The 27,245-nt window shown below is 39.2% G+C and overlaps 1 protein-coding gene across 1 annotated transcript; it reads left to right on the forward strand.

The window, feature by feature from the left end:
- Positions 1-1,823: 1,823 nt before the first annotated feature.
- slc4a10b (solute carrier family 4 member 10b) lies at positions 1,824-25,398 on the forward strand (the record flags this gene model as incomplete). The annotated part of the gene is made up of 25 exons (XM_080038661.1): positions 1,824-1,871; positions 3,004-3,045; positions 10,195-10,276; positions 11,892-12,044; positions 12,520-12,658; positions 13,211-13,371; positions 13,932-14,117; positions 15,485-15,573; positions 17,265-17,422; positions 17,581-17,668; positions 18,135-18,281; positions 18,378-18,481; positions 19,272-19,446; positions 19,620-19,753; positions 20,094-20,339; positions 20,463-20,568; positions 21,465-21,626; positions 21,887-22,000; positions 22,121-22,282; positions 22,814-23,065; positions 23,323-23,391; positions 24,621-24,794; positions 24,948-25,067; positions 25,163-25,224; positions 25,323-25,398. 25 exons carry the CDS (start codon positions 1,824-1,826, stop codon positions 25,396-25,398), a joined length of 3,249 nt encoding a protein of 1,082 aa, XP_079894787.1.
- Between the last annotated feature and the right edge of the window lie 1,847 nt (positions 25,399-27,245).

The raw sequence follows: 27,245 nt of genomic DNA on the forward strand, positions 1-27,245 counted from the left end.
TCAACGCCTATTTATGTTCCGCTTTAATCATCCGATTTTTAATTGCGATATTTTAAAGATTATTGTGCACTGATATCAAACTAATGAAGTTAAGAAATGTAATTAAAAACAGATGCATAAAAAACTCAATGTGCACTTAATTGGAATTTTAGTGCGAAGAAGATGCTCACAGCTGTCAATAAGACGTGGGGGTTTTTAGTCATACAGCGCGCGTGTGTGTGTGTGCGTGTGTTTAAAATACTCACTCTGACCGTCAGCGATAGGCCTTCCCAGGGATAAACAGCAGATGGCGATAACTGAATGCAGGTCCTGTCACCATGCAGCTCTCAAGGGGCCACTCCAGTCCAGAGGCAGCTATGAGAACATGGATGTTTACAAATGGCTACCTTTGAATAAAAAAGCTTCTATTCATGACTCAATTAAGCGTGCTCCTGCGGTTTGCCTCTCGATACACACGTATTGAGATCATTCACACCAGATGGAGACAAACAAAATCAGAAATCCCTGTGGTAAAGAAAATCCATAAGAGCAGAACAAAATCCAAAAGAGTCACAATTTAAATTCAAGCTTAAACAACAATTTTCTTTATTATAAATGTTTTGTATTGGTAAGGATGGCCGCACCCTATAGGTCAAGAACTATACGTTCATCCTCAAGTTCAGTTCTTTCACACACACCTTGTTAATCATTCCCAGTCTGCATCATGTCCTACACGCTCTGTGTGCGTTGAAAAAAAAGATGGTGTTTATACACAGCCTAGCAACATGCCCGCAGAGCTATAGGCTGTGTTTTAACACTTGGTTTTTTCAGTGCACACACAAAGTAGGCCTAGATACAATTAGCGGATTCTGAGGAGATATTTACTACATTTAAAAAAAAAGTTATTTTGATAACAAGCATTCTCCAGAAGTCACTTTTCCCCAAATCATTTTTAAAGCCATCAAAAAATTATGCAATTTACTGAATGACTATAGGAATATGGTTACAAATTATAGTTCATTATACAATTCCATTAACATCATCATTATCACATAGGTATTAAAGGTGCAGTATGTAGTTTCAGAGGAGGAGTTTTCTTTTACATTTGCAGATCCTGCAGCCAGGTTACAAAGCACATTTACTCTACATGTAATTCTTATTATTGAAAAATTCTATCAACATAAATCAAACGAAAATATGCCAAACTGTAGGCCGTGCTGCTGTAAACAACAACAGTGAAACGGTAACTTTTCAGGAAGCTTTCTAACAACAACAAATCTTCAAGGGATCACATTTTCCTGTGAGGAAAGTTTCTTTATTAAGTTATGAGAAAATACCTTAGAAAATGTTAACTTCTCTCACACATTTAAAGTTACATAGTGCACCTTTAATGAAAGATTAGTGAGCTATTCTATAGGTGTAGCATGTTCTTGTAGAATGAGTAAGCCTTTGCGCAGTGATTCACAGTCCAACAAAAAACAAAAACACAATAATAGTGTAATATAACTTGCAGTGACAGATAGCACAACTCACAGAAAATGTTACGCAGAAAACACAGCTCCCACAAAAAAACACAGTCTAAACGACCTCGGCGTCTGCAACAACAGCTAAACACTTCCTGAGTGACGCGTCAGATGCGCGTACCTTGATGAACGCGAGGGGCAGCGCGAGGGGCGCAAATCACCGCCGAGCTGCTGAGCTGACCGACACACATGTAATCATGAGACAGCTGTGAGTGCTCGCTCAGTTACTCCTGGATACAACCATAGCATATATACAACATACACAGCGGAGGTTTCTGCTCCATCACTCCGACACGGTGAGCTGCTTAAGGGAGGAACGTCATGGACACCACGGACCAAGGTGCTCAGGTTGAGCCTCTGCTGCCCACGGTAAAGAGCCCTGATCTTTGCGGGGGGATTCTACTTGTGTGGATTCATATTTACAAGACGCTTTAGATTTGTCCTGAGTGTCAAAATGAATGTGCTGTATAATATTAGAAGACTGTTGGTAACATTTAAATGGTGTTAAAAATGCAGCAATTTCTACAAGAGGCAGATTGAAGAAGCCACCTGTGGAGGTTTGGGCAGCTGCAGCTCACCTGCACATACTTTTTCTCTCTGATCAAGAGGGATGCCAGTGTGTCAGTTGGCTATATGATAGTGCATTATAATGTACTTTATTTTGTATTATTTTATTCAATCCATTGTCGAGTGAACCAACATGTGACTTAATCGTACTGAGGCATGACATGAAAAGTCAATCTGTATTGAAAAAGGCACAACCAAGCCAGGCTTTCACATGGCCAACATGTAAGCTGAAGGAGTGATTAAGTGAAGTCTCATTGCTTTGCCCTATATCATTTTATATAGGCTATGTAAAATCCCTGTAAGGAAAGATGCCCTATTACAGTAAATTCAGACAAAATCTATACCTTGTGACATGACAATGCAAGTTGTACACACATTTTGATATAGACTAAGGTATGTGTTAAATACTGTGAATGTACTGTGTGGTGATGCTGTCATGACTATTATACAGGCTGTACAAATGCTACTCACACATGCACATGCTTTTTTTCTTTTTTTGGGGGGAGGGGTAAATCATGCTGATATAAAAGCAAAATAAAGTCTGTAAGGGGAAGCACTCAGAAACACTGGTCATTTCAGAGATTTGTTGTCATTATCCATTTGCTGTTTACACACAAACAGATTTTTCCATTTAGCTGGAGGTTTAAGACGAGGAGGATTTTGGCTGAGAGTTTCTCTGCTCTGGTACTACTTTTAGAGCCACATGGCTTTTGGTTTCAAAATGTCGGGTCACAACCTGCCCTGAAAAGTCAGCAAACATTTAAGAATTTAAAAATAACGCAAGTTCATCTTGGGGTGAAAAAAAACCATTTGATTTCGAAAATGCTTTGAGTGGCTGGTTCCAGAAAGTTGGAATTTGAACGATTACACTGAATACTGCATTAATTACCTCAATATTAAACTAAAGTAATATATTTTTTTTAATATCTTTCAGCTACATTCTTCCTTCAGCTCATCAATTGTGCGTAGGAGTTTGGTGAGTAACTCAGTTACATTCTTTCAAAACTAATAACAAATAAAAATGTATATTGTTGATGCTTTTGGGTAATTTATTTTTTCTTTGATCAAATCCTAAAGAGTTTAAAAGTGGAGTCAGTGATTCCGGAAAATGTTTGTTATCAAAATCACTTCTTGTCCAAATCAGCAAATATCTCCACACGATACACTATCTGTCTGTACTGGGTGTCCTGAAAGAAAATCCAGGGTTAATACACAGCCTAGGCTCTGTAAACGAGCACGTTGCTAGCTATGGTGGGCCTGTTTGTTTACACCCACTTTCCTTTGCATACCAGCAGTTAACATAGCCTAGGTGTATTTACACTGGATTTTTTCACACAGTACAGACAGATATCGGAACGTGAGAAGGTATTCACTGATTTTGACATAAAGTTTTCTCCAGAATGGTTGTCTCCATCTTTAAGCAGGGTGGAGCTGCAGAAACTCTCTCTTTCTCTCTTGTTTTGATTACCTTGTGACAAGCTTATCCGATAGCTTTACTTTACAAAGAAGAACAAGAGGAGACACAGTATGATCAAGCTTGGCCTCTGTTAAAGGGATAGTTTGGAATTTTGGACATAGGGCCTGATTCCCAAGTTAGCCTAAGTGTTCTTTATCATTGGAGACAGTTTTCAACACATTTCATTCAGTCCTTCTAGTTGCAGAGTTTGCTCGTGCTAGGCTAGCGCACATGATTGGGGTCTAATTAGCCTGCTACTAAAACAGTCTCACCAACTCCACAGTACACCTGAGGCCAATCAATTATAACGCTAGACTATCGATGTAAATGTCTGTGTTGATAGAATAATGTTAGAAATAAAACCAACCTTGCATATTGCATTTTGAGGGGCTTGCTGTGTCTCAGCAGCAGCGTTATATTCCTGGTAGTAGGCTTCGGTAGCGGCGGACTTACCTAGGTTACAGGCTCTATAATAGTTTGTTTATCTGCCGCTGTCATTGCTACAGACGCAGAGTACAGTGCACGAAGGAATTTTATTAGCCTATTCAATTAACAAGATATGGCCACGTTTGGAGGACTTAGCGATGCGTCTGCTTTTGAAGACGATTATGAGGAATTTGCTGTATCCAACACTAATCTCCACTAACGTTATCATCAATCTGTCAGTAGGCTAACATTATGAAAGGGGCCAGCTTTATTAGCTAGTGTAGCCTACCAAAAGTTATTACCTGTTCATCAGTGGCTGTTGGTGCATCTGAAAAGACGGATGGCACCGCTTTCGTTTTCAGTGATTTATTGCTCTTTTGATTGCGGGGGTTTCTCGAAGTCATCCGGTCTGAAATTATCGTTATAAATACTCTGTTTGCGAACAGTTTCCACCTGTGTTTTTATGTCCAAACCAACAGCAACAAGCCACTGGAAATTGGCGGAAATAGGGTTTATTTTTACAATTCATAAATGCACACTGAACCACCGTGTTGCCTAGTCCTTCGTTTCCGCTTCTGTCCCACGCTGCTCTGTTTACTTTCTGTTGTAGTGATTCAGACAGTTACACAACTAGCCGGAGCAAAGTAAAATTCCGCTGCTGCTGAGAAAGTAGTCCCTCAAAATGCGATGTTTCATGCGATGCGAGGTTGGTTTTATTTCTAATATTATTCTATCAACACAGACATTTACATCGATAGTCTAGCGTTATAATTGATTGGCCTCGGGTGTACTGTGGAGTGGGTAAGACTGTTTTAGTAGCAGGCTAATTAGACCCCAATCATGTGCGCTAGCCTAGCACGAGCAAACTCTGCAACTAGAAGGACTGAATGAAATGTGTTGAAAACTGTCTCCAATGATAAAGAACACTTAGGCTAACTTGGGAATCAGGCCCTATGTCCAAAATTCCAAACTATCCCTTTAAGATGTTGATGCCGTGCAGCAGTGTTGCTGTCACAGCTGTAATCCCGCAGAGAGATTTTGGGTGGCTCTCTGTCCATAGATGCTCAATGACAAATTACAGTTGTCTCGTCTGACATCACAGAAGGGAATCAACGCCCCCAGACATGGTGTGAAGCAGGGCAGAGAGGATTTACACTTTAACACTGTGTCACTCAGTCTTAACTGATTGTACTGCAGAGGACACAGAGGAGAAGCTCATGTATTCTAACTCGGAGGCTCCTTGGCTCTTTAAATATCAGGTAGGGCAAGACTTGATTTTAACCTCGACTGTTATAACATCATCATGACTAATGTAAGCATGCTCAACAGAGAGAAAGCTGTGTTTTACAAGACAGCATCTTGTGAAGCACTTGACATCTTGACATTTTGTAGATTCATTGGGACTCTTCTCTCACAAGGTGTACGAGAAGAGTGTAAAATCCTTTGCAAAAGTGGCTTACTGTGACTGATGCATGTCGCAGTTGGGAGATGGAGGTATTAAGTCTGCCAAAAGCAGAGCTGCAAAACACCTTATCGGAGCTGAAAAAAGAGAAATGAGTACTAATGAGTCCCCGTAAAAGGATGTTAAAGTTTATAGCAGAAACATTCAAGAATTATAATGCATTTTGTGTCACACAAAAGCCTGCAGTTAATAATACTGCTGCCACTAATGGTTCCAAAATTGCCTCAGCCATCTGTAGGGATCATATCCAAATATGTGTGCCACATCCTGTGATATCATTTCAGCTGCGCGGTTTGCCAGTCCCATAAGGTAATCTTTCGCTGGCAAAATTGGACCACAATACCTTTTATTGAGAATTTTTTTTTCTTTGTCACGAAAAGTTTATTTATCTGGCTTTTTTTTAATGCCTTGTCTGAATTAGTAGAACAGCCTGTCATTTCCCTGTCCAATCATCCCCTCTAAAACAGCAATGCCATCATAAAATCCTTGTATGAGTCTGTTCATATGATTTTATACATAACCATTATGGCAGTTTCTTCAAGTTGGCCTTTGTTTCAAAAGGGCTCAGTAAGGAATATAAAAAATTGTATAGTAGAAAGAGATTCTACTCACCTTCAGCATCCTGGCTTGGTTTGGCTCCCTGAGTGAGGTGAACAAAGGTCCCCTCAACAGGATCATAAAGTTGAGTGGGAAGATCATTGGACAGCCACAGACCACCCTCACAGCCATATTTGAAAAACAGGCCATCAGGAAAAGTAGACGGATCATATCGGACCCCACCCATAACCTCAACAACCAGTACCACCTGCTACCTTCAGGAAGGAGACTTCGTTCCCTGCCCCTAAGAACCAAACGAGCCATGTCCACCTTTGTTCCAGCATCCATCAGGCTGTTGAATAAACAGTAGGCCCGCCAAACCCAACCCATTACTCCAGGCTTCAACCTATTGAAGCCTTCTCCCTACCCACAGGGTTTTTAGCTTTTAAGAATTTATTTATTCTCGTACATGATACTGACTATTTATTGTTGAAGTATGTCTTGTTTGTATGTGCCTGACCACAAATGAAGTTCCCTCACGGGAAAAATGAAGTTATTTGAATTGAATTGAAAGAGATTGCTCTGCTCCTGGGAACATTTAATTTAGCAATTTAAAATGATGGTGGTGTAGCTGGACATTCGCTGTAGTACTAGTTCACTTTTTTGATCATGTTTACAGAGTTATTTTCACCAGCCTGCAGCTCAGCACTAATGCAACCAACATATAACTAAGTGTCTTAGTGATTGCAGTAATGCCTATACATGTTCACTACAGATAGATCAGTGTTAGCCAACCCTGTCTCCTGCAGGTTGCCACACGCTCTCATCCACATCACGCCTCTCCTGCGTGTCTGGGTTGAATATTCCAATATTCCCTTGCAAAATTGAACTAAGACTTTTAAAATGTTTGTTACAGACAGTAGAAAATACTGTGATACTGTCAAGAAATGTAACCATTGTATGTGAGCACATGTGCACATTTAATACAGGCTAATGTGGTATTTTATTCTGTAACAAATATTGGCAGTTAAATCTGAGCTGGGATGGTGAAGCATGCCCTGTAGTATTTGTAGATAGATTATCAACATCTGCCCATCTGGCACCACAGCTGTGAACAGCAGTGCCTTTCATTATCATAATGCCTCGATGGTCAACTGGTGCTCAAGGTAGCTCAGGGAAAAGCAAGCTTTCAGGATAGAAAGACCTACTCTTATAAGTTGAACCTGCAGAACTCTCTCAAGCAGTAAGGGCCCAGTTTGTATTTCTGCTTTTGTTATGTCAATCTCATCTTTTTCTGCTTGGATTTACAGTAAATGACAGTACCAAATGGAAAACACCAGCATGCTGCCCTACTCTAATAAGTAATTACATCTTAATATTGGTAATATTTTTAAATTACACATTTCACCTATTGTTTGGCAAGAATTGTAGAAGGTCAGGTGCTTAATGAATGCTTGCAGTAATAATGGTAGTCATTCTTATGGTTTTATTTATTCATTATTTTTATTTTTTTATCAGCTACGTGCTTCAAGTGTAACATTACCATAAGAGGCATCTGTTCTACACCAGACTACCTGTGTTGATTTGCAATGGCAGCTTAGTCGGTCAGTCACTTTGGACCACTATGAAAAATGGAGACAACAGGATTTTCATGACAATTGGACATTATATTGGTCGATTGAGGATAAATCCTATACAACACCTTGGTGAAGCCCATTGCGCCCCACCAATATACACAGATTCCTTTCTTGTATGAAAACATAGGTAGGCTAATTGAATTATTAGCCAAGTGTAATGATTTACTATGGACTAGGAAATCATAGAGGTTAAACATACTATAATAGTTAAAACTCAACCCCCCCTTACATTGCCAGTTTTTTGTTTTTGCACTCTTTTTTTTACTGATAAACCCCAACATGATAGCCTACAGCCTTTTATAAGTTGGCAGATGTAATGCTTTATGCTAAACTAAGCTAAGCTAACTATCTATCAGTAGCTGAATGGACAAATATGACAGAGGCATCAGTTTTATCATCTAATTCTTCTTGAAATAATATTATGGCCTTTCATCCACTAGGCTAATTTTAGAGATATAAGAACAGCACATATTTTCTGTGCTGTGTTTGTGTATGTTTTTAAATGGAAGGGACAGCTGAGGCATTTAACCAACATTCAACATTCGTTAAGTGTTTTCTCCTTTAAAACCAGGCCTACTGTTTTTTTTTAAATACTTTGGAGAGAACAAACATAAATCCCACCTTTATGTCGCTTGTCAAAGTTCGCTTTCGAATAGCCTACTACGTTATGGTCTTTTGTTGCCCCTTCTGTCCGTCTGAAAAAAAAACAGTCATTAGGCTACTATTGACTTTTCAATAGCCTACTAACTACCAGCAATGAGTCCGTGAAGGCTACGTGCGCCACAACGAGGTGAAAAAGCAGCAACTCAAAAAAAACGTGGATAAGAGAAGGAAAGGTGACATTGTTGTTTTATCCGTGTTTATCATAAGTGTTCTAAACTGTATTTGGGTTTTACAAGAAAAAATACTTACGAGGGAAGAATAACTGGTGAAACCTACCATGTTTTTCAGGGAAGGAGTCAAATGGAGATACTATTTTTTCTCTATGAGGAACCAATTGCACGCGACCATAGACTGAACGTGACCCCCTTGGACCCGCTCGTCACAAAACTGTTGCAGTTGACAGGCAAAACTAGCAATTATTAGCTGGTAAAGAAAGTGTTGCACTGTTGCAGTTATCCAAGAGGCAACTATTGATACAGATACAGTGGCGAAATGGGAACGCGATACAATATTTGCAACATTCAGGGGACAGAAACACCAGTGGTCAATTATCTTTTTGAGATATGGCTACCTATGGTCAACTCTTTGATTCAAGTGGGCTAAAGACCAAATCAGAGCTAAAAGGAGAATGAATAATGGATTTATTTATCAAATGACTGCAATGCTGCAGCTGCACCATGTCTGCTGTATGATTAGCGTGTTAAAGAGTTCAGCCACCCAGGGTTTAAGAAACAGTTCTCCTATGTTCAAGTTACCTAGATTAAAACAAAAAGTATGTATTTTTTTTGTTGCTGTGTGCTGCCTGGTGCCTTCAGTAGCTTCAATGTTAGCGCCGGAATGTGGTTGTTTTTTGAACAGTGTTCGTCAATGTAATTTTAAATGTAAATGTTTTCATCCATGCGTGCACTGTAAAACAAAAACAAATGATTTCTGCTGGTTTTTACAGATTTCCTCTCACCACCACCTACTCTCTTTCATCTTCCTTCTTGTTTATTACATAAGCAGGACCGACATTCACACCAAAGCGTTCTCTGACTCTAGTCAAATAGATCCATTTCGTCCAAGCCGTCGGCTGCTATGCCTTCATGCCCTGCTGCAGGTCTCTTGTTGAGCCGTCAGAGAGTGTAACTGGTTGTGGTAAACTGCTTACTGTTGTCACAGGTGGATTGGGAGTCCACTACACTATGAGCATGGTGGTTATGTAGCTGTCATTCATTAGTCTCTCTAGTAATCTGACAAAAGCTCTGCCCTTAGGATTATGTTCTCTTCCAAATGCATGCTTGCTACCACGTTCGTATTTTAATTTCTTTGTGACCTTTATAAAAAACATTAGACATAGCCAGTTTGCATAACCTCCACATTGACCTGTGGTATAACCTGCACGCTTGTTGCATTGACAATCAGTAACGTGATATCAAAACTGATAGTCATAAAACTGTCATTTATTTGGAATAAAGCCTGATAATGTGTTTCTCTCTCCCCTCAAGAACAAGTGTCATGTTTAGTTGTGACTGGATCAGTGTGGATGGGTGATGAAGAAAAAACTAAAATAAAAAATAAGAACATTTCAAGTAGCCTAGTAGTTCACCCTTTTACCAATAACACAGTAGTACAGGTCATTGCAGGAGTACAACTTTAGTTGTGGGTGGTAGTGGTAATATATTATTCCCATGACGAAAAGCTTTGTGCTGATACTCTTTTCTCTTCAAGATGAGACTGCAATGCAATTAGTATCCGTGGAAATCACTCTATTCGGTTAGATAATGTGTGTGCTCATAATGCCCTTTGACTGTGAGGCAGCACAGAGTGAGCAAACATTTTATATCATGCTATGTTCAGGATACATTAGTTATTTTCAGCTTTTTTGTCGACTCTGTGCTCTTGTAATTTGCATAACGTTATAATGATGCAGAAATATGTGTTTGCAACTCGTGTTTCCAACAGAGGAATGATGACGAGGCCGTGGTGGACAGAGGGGGAGCACGATCCCAACAGGGCACCAACTTTGAGCAGGAGGATCTTGAAGGTATCCCGACAGACCCTGAATGCATCTGGAGTACAAACAAATAACTGGATGCTGCAGCTGAGTCCGCCTACTCCGTCGTTAAAACTGCTGCTCTTTCTCTCAATAGCTTCTTCTTTTTTGTCTTTTTAAGTAAAAAGAAAAAAGCAGCGTGGGAGGTAGAAACTGTGGGTGAGCTGTGTTTGCATCAGTCATGTCATAATCGCTGAAAAACTAGGACAATCAAAACAAACACTACAGTTGAGAAACCTTGGTCGACTAAAGGCACAGTTTCCTTCCAGCTCATTCTTTATATTTTAATTAAATACGGTCCATCATCTTTGTAGTGAATGAACTATTTAGATACTGCAAAGCACACTTTTTCCAGACATGTAAGCAGTTGTATAAATGGTTGTACTGTTAGTGTTAATGGCATTTTTTCAAAGAATGCAGCTTTATTAACCTGATGCATTTAAAAAAAAAGGTTGATTCATCCGCTAATATAGTGCTGACAATATTCTGAACGACATGGTTATGGCATTTTTTGTTTTTAAAGTTAAAATACCAAATACAGAGTGAGCTCAATTATTTATTTGTGTTATTGGTGCAGTCATTCCAGAGAGCACTGTGTGTATTGTGCAGGCTGCTTGAATCCTCATGTCACACTGCAGTGAACTGAGTGGGCTGACTTACAAGTGCAAACACAGACCTGCTCTCTCTCACTTGCGCTCTGTCTCACACCTGCACAAACACAAAAATCAACTCACGCTAAGTTGCGCAGGGCATTCGAAAAGTAAAAGAATTGGGGTATGTGAATTAACACCTGGGCAAATTCCCACGGTCGTGGGACATGAGTATATACACAGTAATTTAGAGCATATACAATGATAAATCCTCCATTATTAGGTAACTGCAACATTACATCTTACACATCATGTTTGAGTGTGAAGCCCACACACTACATAATAGTCAAACATTTGTTTGCATGGACCTGATAAAGATTATGATATGTCCTGTTTCATTGTATACAGAACCAGGGAAACAATGACGACTATTGAGAACTCTTTCATGAAGGCTTGGTACTACTTCTGTTGATTTTCTTTTTAGCAAAAGCCTTGCTATCCCCAAGAATCTCCTTTTCCCACAACAGTTTCTATGTTGTTTTCTTGTTAAACACAACTATTGAATATCCTTATTTTCATCCGGCAAAGCTCATTCTGATAATGCTTCATTGTAAAGCCATAACAGGTGGATTCATGTATGGTATTATGTATGGCATTATGGTATGCTATATAGCAGCAGTAAGCATTCTATTATTACGTATTGATCCAGTTGATGCACTTCATCACACTTAAAACACTCTGCATGCAGCAGAAACCCATGATAGATAATATAAAGCTTAACAGAGTAACAAAGAAGTAGTGCTAAACACTGTAAAATCATTCTGATTATCTGTAAAGCTTCTGAGAGTACACGCACACACACATACGCAAGTACACACACACACACACACACACACACACACACACACACACACACACACACACACACACACACACACACACACACACAAACACACTTTAACAGACAGACATGTTGCGGTTGATCCTCCTCTAACCACTGTGCAATGTGTCCTCAGGCCACAGGACTCTCTACATCGGGGTCCATGTGCCCTTGGGCAGCACCAGGCACCACAGCCATCGCAGGCACCGTAACCATGGAAACAAACACAGGAAGAGGAGCAGGGATCGGGCCCCCACCTTGGTAGAGGGGAGAGAGTCTCCTAATTATGGTACTGCTGACCACCATCATGGACATGCTTACATCACATCAGAGAAACTAAGCATTTATGCACCTCCTCAAGTTACTCAGTGACCATTTAAAGGCGCAGTTAGCAATTCTGAAGTATGCTTATTGTCAAAATCCCTTTTTGTCAAAATCAGTAAATTATTTTCATGATCCGTACCTGTCCTAACTGTGTGCGTGCTGAATATGTATTAATACACTACCTAGACTCTGTAAATGGGCATGTTGCTAGCAACAGTGGGCCACCTTTGTTTACATAGTCTTTGTTTACAGAGCCTAGGCTGTGTATAACCTCCAGATTTGTATTTGCGCACACACAGTACGGACAGGTAACAGGGTCGTGAAGAGATATGAATTGATTTTGACAAAAAGTGATTTTGACAACAAGCATTCTTCAGAACTGCTGGCTCCACCTTTCAGTTTGAACCAATCACGTGCAATCCCCTTGTGTTTCTTCTCAGACACTCCCTCCCAGAGAGTGCAGTTTCTGTTGGGCACGGAAGATGACGACGAGGAGCACATTCCTCACGACCTCTTCACGGAGATGGATGAGATCTGTGTGAGGGATGGAGAGGATTCTGAGTGGAGGGAGAGCGCCAGGTAGGCTACTGTTAGACTGCCACTGTCATTAACGCAACATCTACACACACCGCCGTGACCCACATGTCAGCACTCAAAGCTCTGATTGAATGGAGCGGTCAGGACCCCTCTTACACTAATGAGAGATGTAACCTGGGTTGCTCATGTTTGTGTTGCATTAAGTAATTGAAATGTATTTGTGTAACTTTGTTTACATACCAGTGTACATAGCCTAGGCTTTGTATTAACCCCAGATTTATTTTCAGTGAACAAACAGTACAGACGGGTAGCAGATTGTGGGGAGATATTCACTGTTTTTGACAACAAGTGTTGACTCAACCTTTAATACCAGAGCGTCCCCCTAGAGGCTCAGTCCTTATCGCAGCAGACCCCGTTCAAATCTGACCCGTGGTCGGTTCGCTGCATGTCCCTTCCTCTTTGCCCCATTTCAACTTGCTCTCCCAAAAATCTGTCTAATAAAGTGAAAAAACACCCAAAAAATAATCTTTAAATAAAACACAGAACAAGAGAGAGAGATATGACAGTGAGTGGAACCTCAAACTCCTGTTACAGGTGGCTGAAGTTTGAGGAGGACGTGGAGGACGGGGGAGAGCGCTGGAGTAAACCCTACGTGGCCACCCTGTCTCTGCACAGCCTGTTTGAGCTGCGAAGCTGCATCATCAACAGCACCGTGCTCCTCGACATGAGGGCTAATACCATTGAAGAGATTGCAGGTAACTCCTGTTATTTTTCGATTCAGTTGAAAGGAGGATTACAGGATCTACTCCAGTCCACTACGTGCTAAGAGGCATTGTGGCAAATTATGGCATGAAAGCAAATTAAAGTCCATGTCTTAACTATCTTAATTTAAGTCTATTTTAATGTTAAGCTTATAATGCATGTGATTTTAAGGCAAGTCAACATTACCGGCGGCAGCAAAATACTTAAAAAAAAGAAAATCGCAATAATCTAATAATAATGGCATAGGAAAGATAGGAATCACAATTTTTATCTGAATCGATTTTTTCCACCACCCCTACAGTTGTAACACGTTGCTGCTTTGGTCAACATACGACCTCTCAACTCACCAAATATCGTCTTGGTGACACTTTGTTAACCTGAACTGTAGCTTTTGAGGGTAAACATTTGTGCTCCTTACAACCATTTGATGCACTGTTTCTAATGTAGGAGGAATATTAGGCTCCTTATTCATTGCACTAAAAGTTCAGTGTCACAGTCACAGACAGGACCTTCCAACATAACATTCCAAATAGCTTGTCTGTGTCTATTTTAGATATGGTCTTGGACCACCAGGAGTTATACGCACCCCTGGGAGATGAACTCAGGGAGATGGTGCGTGACACACTGCTGAAGCAGCACCATCATCAGAACCAGAAGAAGTTGGCCAATCGCCTGCCGATAGTACGCTCTATCGCTGACATGGGTCGACGGGCATCGGAGCTCCACCTGGACAAGAATGGTGAGAAAACCAGAGAACTGGGATAATGTCCTGTGTTCAGCTGATTAACTGCATGGGGAGAGGAGGTTATCACACTTCTACTATGCAATTTATATTCAAATTAGCTTTTTCTGGGTTAATTTTACTCCACAGGCTTATTATTATTATTATTATTATTATTATTATTATTATTATTATTATTATTATTATTATTATTATTATTATTATTATTATTATTATTATTATTATTATTATTATTATTATTATTATTATTATTAAAGGGCATACTAACCTATATTGAATAAAACATTCAGACAGGAAAAATCAACTCTTACCTAAAAGTTACTCTGAGAAGGGGATCCATGAAACACATCACTTTTCAAGTCAAAAACATTGGGAACTACAGTTTTACAGGATTCTGTCATGAATCTGGTGAGGAGTGATTAAGTCTGGAGGCTCTGTAAATCTGGGATATGAGTGTACGTGTCTTATAAGCATATGGCCATAACTTGCGTACGTTCTTCATTCCCGATTCTATCCAACACCTACCATCTGCCCACCCACCTGCCACAGCCCAAATGAAGTCAACAGGTGCTGGTTTGTACAGTTCACCTTTGCCCATTCACCAGCTTATACTTACATAACATATTGTAGAGGCGAGTATTTTCGTGATTCACATCGATACTGGCTACTCAAAATAGGCTGCTTTTGTTGATTTGAAGTGATTGTGTTAAAGAAACAGGTCTAAAAACAATGTTCCATAGTATGCTCTATAAATATACAAAATTATTTTGCTGTTGGTTTTCACGGCACATTGTCTATGAGGTTTAATTCCGGGCAAAATTTAGTCCAGGACAGCCTTGTAGTTGGAAGCATTACCTACTGTATTGGCCAACTACATTTAATAAGCATCAGGTTTGCCAATTTTCTATGACAAAATTAGCTACACCAAACTGTTCGTTAAATAGTTTTTTATTTATTTACTAGAAATCCCATCATGCTCTTTAGGAACAGTTTAATTTCACTGGTTTTCGATGTCTTTTTAAGCAAGAACCGCAGGCAACCTCTCTATAAACTCATTAACCTCTATAATTGGTGTTCATTTTTAAGCTTGCTGTTTGATGAATAAATGAATTAGGCCGGACCTGTCAGTTATCTTGTCAGCATGTGCCTGATATTTTTTTGTTGTTGTTACCCACAACAGCAGTGGTAAACACACGGGCCTTTGACATCTGAGTGTGATCCTCACTTTTGTTTTCCTTTCCTACAGAATCTCTGTATACTTGGTTAGTCTCCGTATATTAAGGGAAATCCTTAGTTGCTGATTTTTCTGAAATGTTAATAATGGTTTGGATTTGATAAAGAATTCTCCTGTGTGGATCATCCAGGCCAGCTGATGTCCTCGCAGTCTCAGTTAGCGAATCCAGACGGGAAAGGGGACCCAAGCAGAGAGAACAGTTCTGTGGACTTCAGCAAGGTAGGTATAGTGCATTTGCACTGTAACGCATGCTTTAGTTCAGTATTTCTACGTCATACTACTTTTTATTTCCAGGGGAAAGATAATACATTTTATGCAACTAAATTCATACAGTATCACAGGTTCACTTTTCAAACCAATGAGTTGTTAATTCTCTTACTCAAGTACATTGTGAATGATAGTCTTTTACGTCTAATAATTAACAATATTTATTTGTACCCCACTTTACAATAAGGACGTATTGTACTTCTATCACAGTGGCTATTATAGCATGGAGCTGTTTGGAAATTGTAGCATAAATATAGCAGTATAGCCTGAATGTATTATCGTTATATTTAAGGTATATGAGCAGACTGTTACCTAATTGTATTCATGGAAAAATGGACAGGAATAAGTCGCTGCTATTTTTCTTTCTATAATTTCTTATTTTTAAAAAAAAAAAATTTGGGGGGCATTTTCAAGGTTTATTTGACAGTACTGAGTTGAAATGGGGAGAAAGAGAGAGAGGGGGGATGACATGCAGTAAAGGTCCATGAGTCGGACTTGAACCCGCGACTGCTGCAACAAAGCCCGGAGCCAATATGGTACGCACTCTATCCACAACGCCACCGGAGCGCCCCGAGTCGTTGCTATTTTTAATGCAAAATTAATTTAGTAAGGGATTAGGATTAAAACCATGTAAGCATTATAAAAATTAACCACATGTGCAGCAAATACAAGGATAACATCGTCATTGAACTATTTAGCATAATGTACCGTATATGAGTTTAACCCTTTGTCCAGATCAGTATTTGAACTGGGTTTGAATGTACTTTGTCCTGTTCATTCATATACATGAATGAAATAGGTTTTTCCTTCACAGAGTGTTCTTTTATGGAGTGTTTGTGTGTGTGTGTGTGTGTGTTGCACTACCAAATCATCCACAGTAGCCTCTTTCTTAATGAACACAATGTATTACGCCATTAATGAACATGGCTGCATATTATTATTTGCTGACTGCCCATAGTAACATGATTAGTACTATTTACCTTGAGATTAATAAAAAAGCTGTATACTATTTTTATGACCCATAAATATATCAAACTATTCATTTGTATGTTTCTGAACAGTCGGCCTACAGCCATGTGTACTCTATGAAGGAACGGACAACACTTGTGAACTCCACATAATTATCACTGGAAAATCAACACCTTTATCTTCCAAATGTTCTCGTACAATTCAGTTCCACTACTTCGAAGAGTGGAAAGCAGATAAGTTAACGCTTCTGTTAGAGGTTTTGTTTCAAGGTCTGGGATTCAGCTTTTATACGCATTTGGAAGCATACTTGTGAGAAATAAAAGATTGAACTATGACACATATAAACACGTCAAACTAATATCTACTTTGACTAATCTCCATTTCAATAATCTTTTGTAATATTTGATTTTTTAACACATCTGCGACTCAGCTGGATGTTACGACGTATGACACACACAGGCTTCGGAGAGCTGGGTAACTGATATTCCACTCAAAGGATTTCATTTGAGACTAAATTTGAGGGCAAACGATCAACAAAATACCATATTTATAGAATGCCCTTTGAACACGAACAATTTTTTTCAACTTTTCAAAGCATGCTCTCAGTCAAAGCAGCTTAGACGATAAGCTACTTGAACAACCTTTTACTTTGTGCCTCTCTGCCCCTCTTTCAGATAGATCTTCATTTCATGAAGAAGATCCCAGCAGGGGCCGAGGCATGTAATGTTTTAGTGGGAGAGCTGGAATTTCTCAACAAGCCAGTGGTAGCGTTTGTCCGCCTTTCACCAGCGGTCCTACTCAATGGGATTACTGAAGTCCCCATCGCCACAAGGTCACTGCTTGCTGATTCAACTAAACCAGCTCAACTTCTATGAATACATATGTCTTATTTATCTAGCTGAACCCTGTATTTTATTTAGTAAATATGCATTTAGTCTTGATACAGATTTGATTCGAAGCTTTATTAAAAACATCTGTTTTTGCCTTTAGGTTTCTATTTATTCTTTTAGGACCCTTGGGTAGAGGGCCTCAGTATCATGAGATTGGAAGGTCCATTGCAACACTTATGACAGATGAGGTAAGAATTGACTACATTGTTACTATGTAAGCATCCTGTAGGGGTTCATTTATTCCTTACTTTTTTTAAATGGGTGGACTGGTTCGAATGTCAACCAGATGTCGTACTCAGATTTGACTGCATGCACTTTGCATGCATTCATTGGCCAGCAGAACACTGCAAAAAAAGTCATGGAACATTTTTCAGCATGAAACACAGTGTAGAGCTTTTATGACAAGCTTTTGGTGATTAGTCAGCCCCTCATGTCCTAATTTTTTTTGTCTGGGATTTAAGCTGCCATCCTTCAGCACTGTGGAAAAGGTGGGCTTTGATAAAGTCCAAACCTCGTGACACTCTCTTTGGAATGGGTAGATAGATTTCACTAAACTGGGTATTTTACAAAAGAGAAATTGGAGTGGCGAGTCAAGGACTCAGGAGTCAGGAGTGCGAAGTGAAACTAAACTTCCATGTTTTTTGCTGTTTCCAGGTTTTCCATGATGTTGCCTATAAAGCTAAAGACCGCAACGATCTGATCGCTGGCATTGATGAATTCCTCGACCAAGTGACAGTCCTGCCTCCAGGAGAATGGGACCCCTCCATACGGATAGAGCCACCAAAAAATGTTCCTTCACAGGTTAGCAGGAGCTTTGTTCACTAGTTGGTTTGCCTTCTTTTTCTTCTCCTTTTGGTTTCTATGACATGTACCATTGTGGATTATTTTGTTCAACAGGCGAATAGGAAGAAAAGTAACATTTTACCCAACGGATTGATAGAGGGTGATGAGGAGGAGGAGGGGGACGGCCATGGTGGTCCAGAACTGCAGCGCACAGGAAGGTGGGGCATCACAAAGAAAAGCTTTTCTGTCTTAAGGGCATTCTGATCACCAGTAAAAGGGGGCAACGTCTTCATACAGAAGTTAAGACATACAATTTAAAATAAATATGTCTATTCTCCATGGCTTAAATCTACGGTGCATTATTATTTTGTTATAATTTAATATATAAAGAAGAATTTAGATGGAACCTGCAGTGCAGTTAAATATAATATGGGAATTTGGAAGTGTGCCTATTTAACTGGATCATTTGAAAGAAATTGTCTTATGTGTCTGATAGATTGCTTAACTGTTGTAAAATGCATGTGTCGTGCATGTGTTTTGTGAATAAATTACAATAGAAATGGGTATTATTTGAGGTAATACATTGCAGCTTGGGTTATTTAGACATCAGCCTTCTCTTTTTCTATATTGCCAAATGTACTGAGGTCTTTTCTACAATCAAGCCAGAAACTGAAAATGATCACATTTCTTCAAAATGCACACTCTGATGCTGATAGGCTATTTCTGGGTAAACTTGGTCTGTAGTTGTAGTCATGAAATGGTTTCCATAGAGACATCTTTCCTTTATTTGCAGCTAGACTGTTCTGTCTTCGAAGCATATCAACAAGCCGGATAACATTTATTTTTAATTTGTGGGGGGGTTCGGGGTAAGAGAAAACATGAAAGGCACGATTTACTCATTATTTGAGATTAAGGCATCCAAAAATGAAAACGTTATGTTTGTGCGGAATTTGTTACGTTTTTCGAAAATGAAAAGGGGAATGATTGTTTTTATTTTTATTTTTCCAGGTGGTTTGGTGGTCTCTTTCTAGACATCAAACGCAAGGTCCCGCACTACCTGTCCGACTACACTGATGCTTTGAGTTTACAGTGTGTGGCCTCTTGCCTGTTCCTATACTGTGCCTGCATGTCCCCCGTCATCACCTTTGGAGGATTACTGGGCGAGGCAACAGAAGGACGCATAGTAAGGCCCATGCCCTTTTCCTCACACAGTTCATAATGTTATGCCAAGGTCAGCTGCTGTACACTGCACTAGCCTTTTTTTAATACATTCAACCAGACTACAGTGTATGTTATATATATTAAAGATTAAAAACTACTATCCATCAATCTATCTGTCCTTGTCCCGCTCCACAGAGTGCAATTGAGTCGCTTTTCGGAGCCTCACTGACTGGAATAGCCTATTCCCTGTTCGCCGGGCAGCCCCTCACCATTCTGGGTAGCACGGGGCCAGTGCTTGTATTTGAAAAGATATTGTTCAAATTCTGCAAGTATGTTTTATTTTTCATGTGACATTTTTCAGTTTACACATCACTCATTATCTCACTAAACCACCAGTGACTTCAGGTTCATTCCATATTTACATTACATGATTTTGTGATTACATTGTCTTATATGGTTAGAGCAAACCCTCTCTCAAACCTCTGGCCGCCTATAGACCATTAGATATTGTGATGGTATCGACAAAATCCTTAATATTTAATTGTGATAATGGCTTCTCCGATACACCACAATGCAAACCGGTAATAACGTTTACATTTTATTATATAATACATGATCCAATATATCCCTACAGTGATTTTTTTTCTCCCTCTTTTTATCTCCACATAGGGAGTACGGCTTGTCCTATCTGTCACTGAGGGCGTGCATTGGTCTGTGGACAGCTTTCCTTTGCCTCCTGCTGGTGGCCACAGATGCCAGTGCCCTGGTCTGTTACATCACCCGTTTCACAGAGGAAGCCTTCGCCTCACTCATCTGCATCATCTTCATCTACGAGGCCTTGGAGAAACTCATCCACCTCGGAGTCCACTATCCCTTCAACAAGAACAACAACCTGGACAAACTCACCATGTATTCGTATGTGGACACTGGTTTTCACACAATATGCCATTAAAAAGTAGCCACAGAATGTAACCACTAAGTACGTCTATGATGATGAGGGGATTATTTGGTCACCCAGATGTTCGTGTGCTTCCACAGATGTTCCTGTGTGGAGCCCTCTGACCCCACCAATGGCACCCTTAAGTATTGGGAGATCAACAACGTCACTGCCTCGGAAATCTACTGGGAAGCACTGGAGGTCAAGGTACACAGTGGAATAAAACACTATAAAAATAAATCTGCCATGGAGGTTTTATATGCACACCAAAGCAGGCTTTATTGAGTTACACAAAGAGACACAGAATACATTTAGGTTGCCCACCATAAAGTGGCATGCTCTCCCTGATGGAGGAAGCTGAACACAGGAGATTAAGGGCATGGGGGTTGGATTATATTGGATTACTCATTCCAAATCACTGTAAAAGCATATTCTTTTGTATTCGGTTAAGTTTTATTTTTTCGGACATGGACTCTCATTTGTTTAGTTTGGTTTAAGTTTTTTATTTCAACAATTGAGAAATAAATAAATAATGGGAACATTAAAAAAGAACATTTCGTTTTTTTTGTGAAAAAATAAACTAAATAGATAAATAAACCAAGAAAATCCTTAATCAATCTAACATGTCTGGTAAGGAGTTGTTTGAAGTATATACTTCTTTAATACTACCCCTACTCCACACTCCATAATTAATAATCATGTATTGACTTCCATTTTGAATCATTTTCATAATGTATTGTTTAGACCTATTGCCCATTTAATGCATATTCATGAAAATGCTAACTATACATACGGTACACCCACATATATACATATTATATGCACACATAACATTCATCTGCATATATGCATACATACATCTTCTCATACATACTGCTAAATCCAAGTGTATATACTCCCATGAACCATCATAAGTAGGCCTACATAATACAACGAAAAAATTGATAAATAATGAAAATTATTAATAATAGTCTGTGCTAACACCAAGGGCTTTTAAAACTGTGTCAAACTTGTAAATTGACTATACTCATGTAGCCCCTCTGTTGACAGGTTTTTCTGCTAATCATATGGTAATTTAGGATAACTCCTACCTGTTGTTGCAGGACTGTATTGAAAAGCGCGGGGAGTTTGTGGGCAGCGCCTGCGGCCCTAAAGGACCCTATGTCCCTGATGTCCTCTTCTGGTGTGTCATTCTCTTCTTTTCCACCGTCTTGATGTCCGCCTTCCTCAAAGAGTTCAAGTTCAGCAAATTTTTCCCCACAAAGGTATTGTTCCTCACACATTACCATCACATTAGAGTGCATTAATATCAAAGCATGAGGACTAAACTGGGAAGCTGCTAAACGTGGCTTTGGTTATGTAGCATTGTGCAGGGGTGCACTCTAGTGGTCAAATGTGGGTCTTACTGCCTATAGAAACAAGGGAATGTGTCTCCTGTAACCTCTTTTGTCTGCGTTTACATAGTGTATTATCAAACTGAATGGGTCAGGTGAATTTAAAATCAATTTAATAATTTTTCCATCAGGTGAGGTCCATTATCAGTGACTTTGCCGTTTTCTTCGCCATCCTTATCATGGTCTTAGTCGACTATGCCTTAGGGATCCCCTCGCCCAAACTAAAGGTTCCCAGTGTGTTTAAGGTAAGCTACGCCACAATAGAAATTGTTTACCAAAATTGATCAACATATTGCTAAGTAACATTATCCATTCTCAACAAGCGCCTAATTAACCTAACAAGCAGCCATCTTTTCTTTCATCAGCCAACCAGAGACGACCGAGGTTGGTTTATCCACCCACTCGGGCCCAACCCCTGGTGGACTGCAGTCATTACACTGATCCCAGCTCTGCTTTGTACCATCCTGATCTTCATGGACCAGCAGATCACAGCTGTCATCATCAACAGGAAGGAACACAAACTCAAGGTACTTTTCCTGCCCTGCCTTATACTTCTGGTTGAGGAATGCATTGATGAGATGACTTGTTTAGCGCCTCATATTCTGAAAATTATTAATACTTTACTTAATTATTCACATATAAACCTAACATAACACACATTTACAAACAAACATACAGTACATACATACATAAATGTACTAAATCTTTACAATTAAAGGTGCTCCGAGGAACATTCAGTTTGGGTTAATTCTTGCACACCCTTTGGTCAAAAGAGGTAGTGTTTTTACGCCAGCTGTCGTTCTTGGGTGAGCGTACCAATGACAAAGGCATTAAGAAATCTACATAAAAATAGCATTCTTTGCACTGAGGGTCTCGTTTACTGTTACATGTATGAATTTATGATCATCAGAGGAAACATTTGACTATATTTTCCTACAGAAATATTTAAAAGTTCCTCGTTGCACCTTTAAATAAGAAAACATATTTATCCACATTCATATTATGAAGTAATTCATCGTATTGCAGGAAATAAACATTATTTACTTTCCCCCTTTCAGAAAGGCTGTGGCTATCACCTGGATCTGTTCATGGTGGGGGTGATGCTGGGGGTGTGTTCTCTAATGGGCCTGCCCTGGTTCGTAGCAGCCACCGTCCTCTCCATCAGCCACGTCAACAGTCTGAAGCTGGAGTCAGAGTGCTCGGCCCCCGGGGAGCAGCCCAAGTTCCTCGGCATCAGAGAACAACGCTTTACCGGCCTCATGATCTTCACCCTCATGGGCTGCTCTGTCTTCATGACGTCTGTGCTGAAGGTCACACACACATGCACGCACGCTTGCCCGCACGGACGGACAGACAGACAGACAGACAGACAGACAGACAGACAGACAGACAGACAGACAGACAGACAGACAGACAGACAGACAGACAGACAGACAGACACACACACACACACACACACACACACACACACACACACACACACACACACGTTGTCTTTTTTTTGTTATTTGTTCATTCCTTCCTTATATGTTGCAGTATGTTGGCTGACTTTATTTTTCACCCCCAGTTTATTCCCATGCCTGTGTTGTATGGAGTATTCCTTTACATGGGAGCATCTTCTCTCAGAGGCATTCAGGTAAAATCATTTGATTCTTCACTGTATTTAATGAATCTTTTACCGCTCACATTGTGTCCCTACACGAGGACTCGTATGGCATCAACGCAGACATTCAACATCAGTGACATGCACTTCAAATGTGATTATTTCACAGTTTAGGACCCGTGAAGAATTTCAGTTGTAAACATGAAACCTTTTATCTGCATAGCTGATATTAGACAGACAGTTTGTCTGTGTGGTTAAGTTTTCTAATTTGCACACGCCGGATTTATCTGTGTCTACTGTTCATTCTTACTAAGCCATGATAGGGGATCGCCTCCATATCGTCTGGCTGCCCAGATAGAAAGTGTTAATTGGCCTCTAGTGTGTTCCCAGTATCTAAAGAACACCTGACTGTCATTTAATTGCCCTGTTTACTTCTCACTTTCTTCACTTTAAAGTACTTGCTGATTGGTTTTGAAAAATTATATTTATCAGTGATTCTTGAGAAGTGGGACAAAACAGGGTGCAATGTTGAAAAAATACAAAATTGTTTGGGTAAATTAAATAAATAAACCAGCCATCAGCTTTTGTTTGCCGGGAACTGAAAGTTAAGGCACCCTTTTTGAATAATTAAGATACTGTGCAGTTACCCATTAGCTTATTCATGAAAATGTGACATGAACAAATATTTAAATGCTTTGCTAGAGAAGCTAAAAATCAAAGTTTTTGTGTTTTATCTGATACTGATACTAGAATTGTTATTATCAGTTTATCAGTTAATGTGTTAGAAGCTCTCAATGACAGTCAGTGAGGTTGGCTGAAACTATGTTAAACCAGACCTGCCTTCAACTGTGTCTGAGTCTTCACCTGAAAGTGTTCTCTGCAAGTAACTATGCTAAGGAGCGAATAGTTCAATAGTTCGTATTGAACAGCAGAATCTGATTTGACTGACTGAGTCGGGTCCAGCCCTGCTATCTGACGGTAATGTCCAAAGTGTTACTGTAAATTAAACCTTTAAGTAGAGAAAATGTTATCTCTTGCACAGCTGAACTGTCCTGTAATTTGTGAGTTGCACCAAATCAGATCTTTATTTGATGATCCCATAGTAGTGAAACAACTTAATTTGCCTCACCATTGTGTGTAAACCATGCAGCATTGTGTGGTTCCGTCTGCAGCAGCAATTTTTTAATACCAACAATGCAAAAACAGTGGCCAAAAATGTTATTGCCGGTTTAATTGTTGTGTATTTAATTTATTCTCTCCAGTTATTTGACCGCCTGAGACTGTTCGGTATGCCAGCTAAGCACCAGCCAGACTTGATCTACCTACGACACGTGCCGCTGAGGAAGGTGCACCTCTTCACCATCATCCAGCTCAGCTGTCTAATTATGCTCTGGGTCATCAAGACCTCCAAATACGCCATTGTCTTTCCCATGATGGTTAGTAAACAGTCCTTTAATACCATCTGCAGGACACTGACACACACACCTAAACTCAGCACACACACACCTAAACTAAGTGCAAACAGGGCTCAGAGTACAGGGACGTTACTGCGGTGAATTAAATCGGCTCAATCTGTGTCATTTCTGCAGGTGTTGGCTCTGGTGTTTATCAGGAAGCTAATGGACTTCTTGTTTACCAAGAGAGAGATGAGCTGGCTGGATGACCTCATGCCAGAGAGCAAGAAGAAGAAGCTGGAGGATGCTGCAGAGGTGCTGTTGACGACATGCATGGGTCAACGTAAATTTCCTTTGATTAATATTGACATGCATTTAAAGTGTGTATTTTTCTTCTTCTAAACCTTCAGGAGGAGGAAGAGCAGAGTATACTGGAAGAAGATGAGGGCGTAGCGCAAGTACCATTTGAAGGGTAACAGCAAGTTATAAAATAATTTGCCATTTATGAACAGCAATATATTTAAATGTTTGGATAAAGGTGATTGAGTAAATTGTCTTCCCTTTTCACAGAGGAATACCCATCATCAATATAACAGATGAAATGTCAAAAGGTTCATTTGGAAATACTTGGAATGCCAACAGCTGAGACATTAAAGAAAGACTCGAGACCTCCAAACAATATGGTAAGACACTTTACATTTCTGAATATACAGTACACTCACTCATGTGTGCATCAAATCTGCACTGCAGAGTTCTCACTCTTAACTTTGTATATAATAAATTAACACAGGTATGTACATCGGTGTGGGAAATAAACAAAGTATATTAACTATCGTATTTTCTACCTTTTCCCCGATCTCATCATTCAATATTTGTATAATAATGTAAACAATTCTGGAAGGCTACGTTCTACATATTATTTTACTCTCTATACTTTAAATACATTGTGCTGACAATACTTGTTTTCCTTTTTAAGGTTATTTTTGTATACCCAAATTTTACTAGGAAGAGTACTTTGTCCACCAATACCTCTAACAATTTTTCTTTAAGAGAATATACATTATGCTCAGTATATGTCTACTACTCTATAATTAAACATTGTTTTTTTCCCTCATTCAAACAGTTCCATTCACCACGCACAGTATTTCAGAACACTTGACTGCAAGATGAGAAATGTAAGATGAAGAAGACGTAGGGCAGAGCTGCGAGTCTATTAGTGACTGTCCCTTAAGTGTGTCCGTAAACAAATGTGTATTTTTTGCTGCGGTTTATCAATCCTTCAAATTCAGTCTTGTAAATCTGTGTGCGTAAGTATAAGTATAACTGTATTATCCTTATTTTTAAAATACCATCATATTGAACATATCCTTGGATTTCTTATCTATTAATATACTGCTTCCCCATGATTCTCTATCCTTTGACTTCTCTTGAAAATATGATGTAGAATTACCCATAAAGATCTAATAAATATCTTAATAGCCGAAGGTAATTCTGGACTATGCATAGCCATACATAAATATTAAAAAACATATATAACATGAAAAGCCTGTGAAATACCGATTTATAATGTTTGTTTTTGAGATGGGATCATTTGAAATTCATGTAATTGATTGTGGCTGAAGGGAATTAGTGTTTTAATGTTATTGATATTAGGAAAATATGCATACATCTCTTAAGAACCAAATGCAATAGCACTTTCTGCCAGAATGTCAATACTCAGTATGTTTATATGAGAAATTATTTATCTATCTATTTATTTTGTGGAATAAAATGAACATGTTTGCTACTGAATACCTTCATGTTTGTATAACGTGTAGTGAATCATACATTGAAAAATATGTCATCATGAACTCATGTAAGTAACCCTAAAAATATATTTAATTTCTCTTACATGTATCTGAGGATTTCAATGCCAGTTTAGAGTATATAATAAATACTAGCGATGGGTTGGGAAAATAAATACACAAACAATTTTATTATGTATATCTTGTCAATGTTATTTTAACAGAATACATTTCTATGAGCACTCTTGTTTTTCTCTTTCTCATTGCCACACATACAGTCAGTACTAATAGTGTTACTGTTTCATTATATGCTTGAATTAGTGAGGGGTGTGTCATAGATCACAGATTTTCCATTAGAAAATGACAAAGTCTCTATGAGATGTGAAAGTAACTAGGATAACTTATGTACTCCCAATTGTCCATTTAATTTGGCCTAGATATTAATGTCTGCTCAAATAGGAAGACATGATACATCATGACTCATGTCATGCAATAGTTATGCATTAGTTCAGCATCTTTTTTCTACCCTAATTAATCGTGAGATATGCTGTCTCAGCAGCATTTCTCGCAGCTGCCACTGCTGCATACTTTAAGAGAAACCATTCAAATGTTTTTTTCAAAAGCTTCAACATTTTATTTAATATAGAAGTGATTGTCAATCTCGTCAAACCCTCTTTGCTCTACAGCAATGCTCTTTTGAATTAATTTC

Source organism: Ammodytes marinus (assembly GCF_949987685.1).
Source record: "Ammodytes marinus genome assembly, chromosome: 12".
NCBI lineage: Eukaryota > Metazoa > Chordata > Actinopteri > Uranoscopiformes > Ammodytidae > Ammodytes > Ammodytes marinus.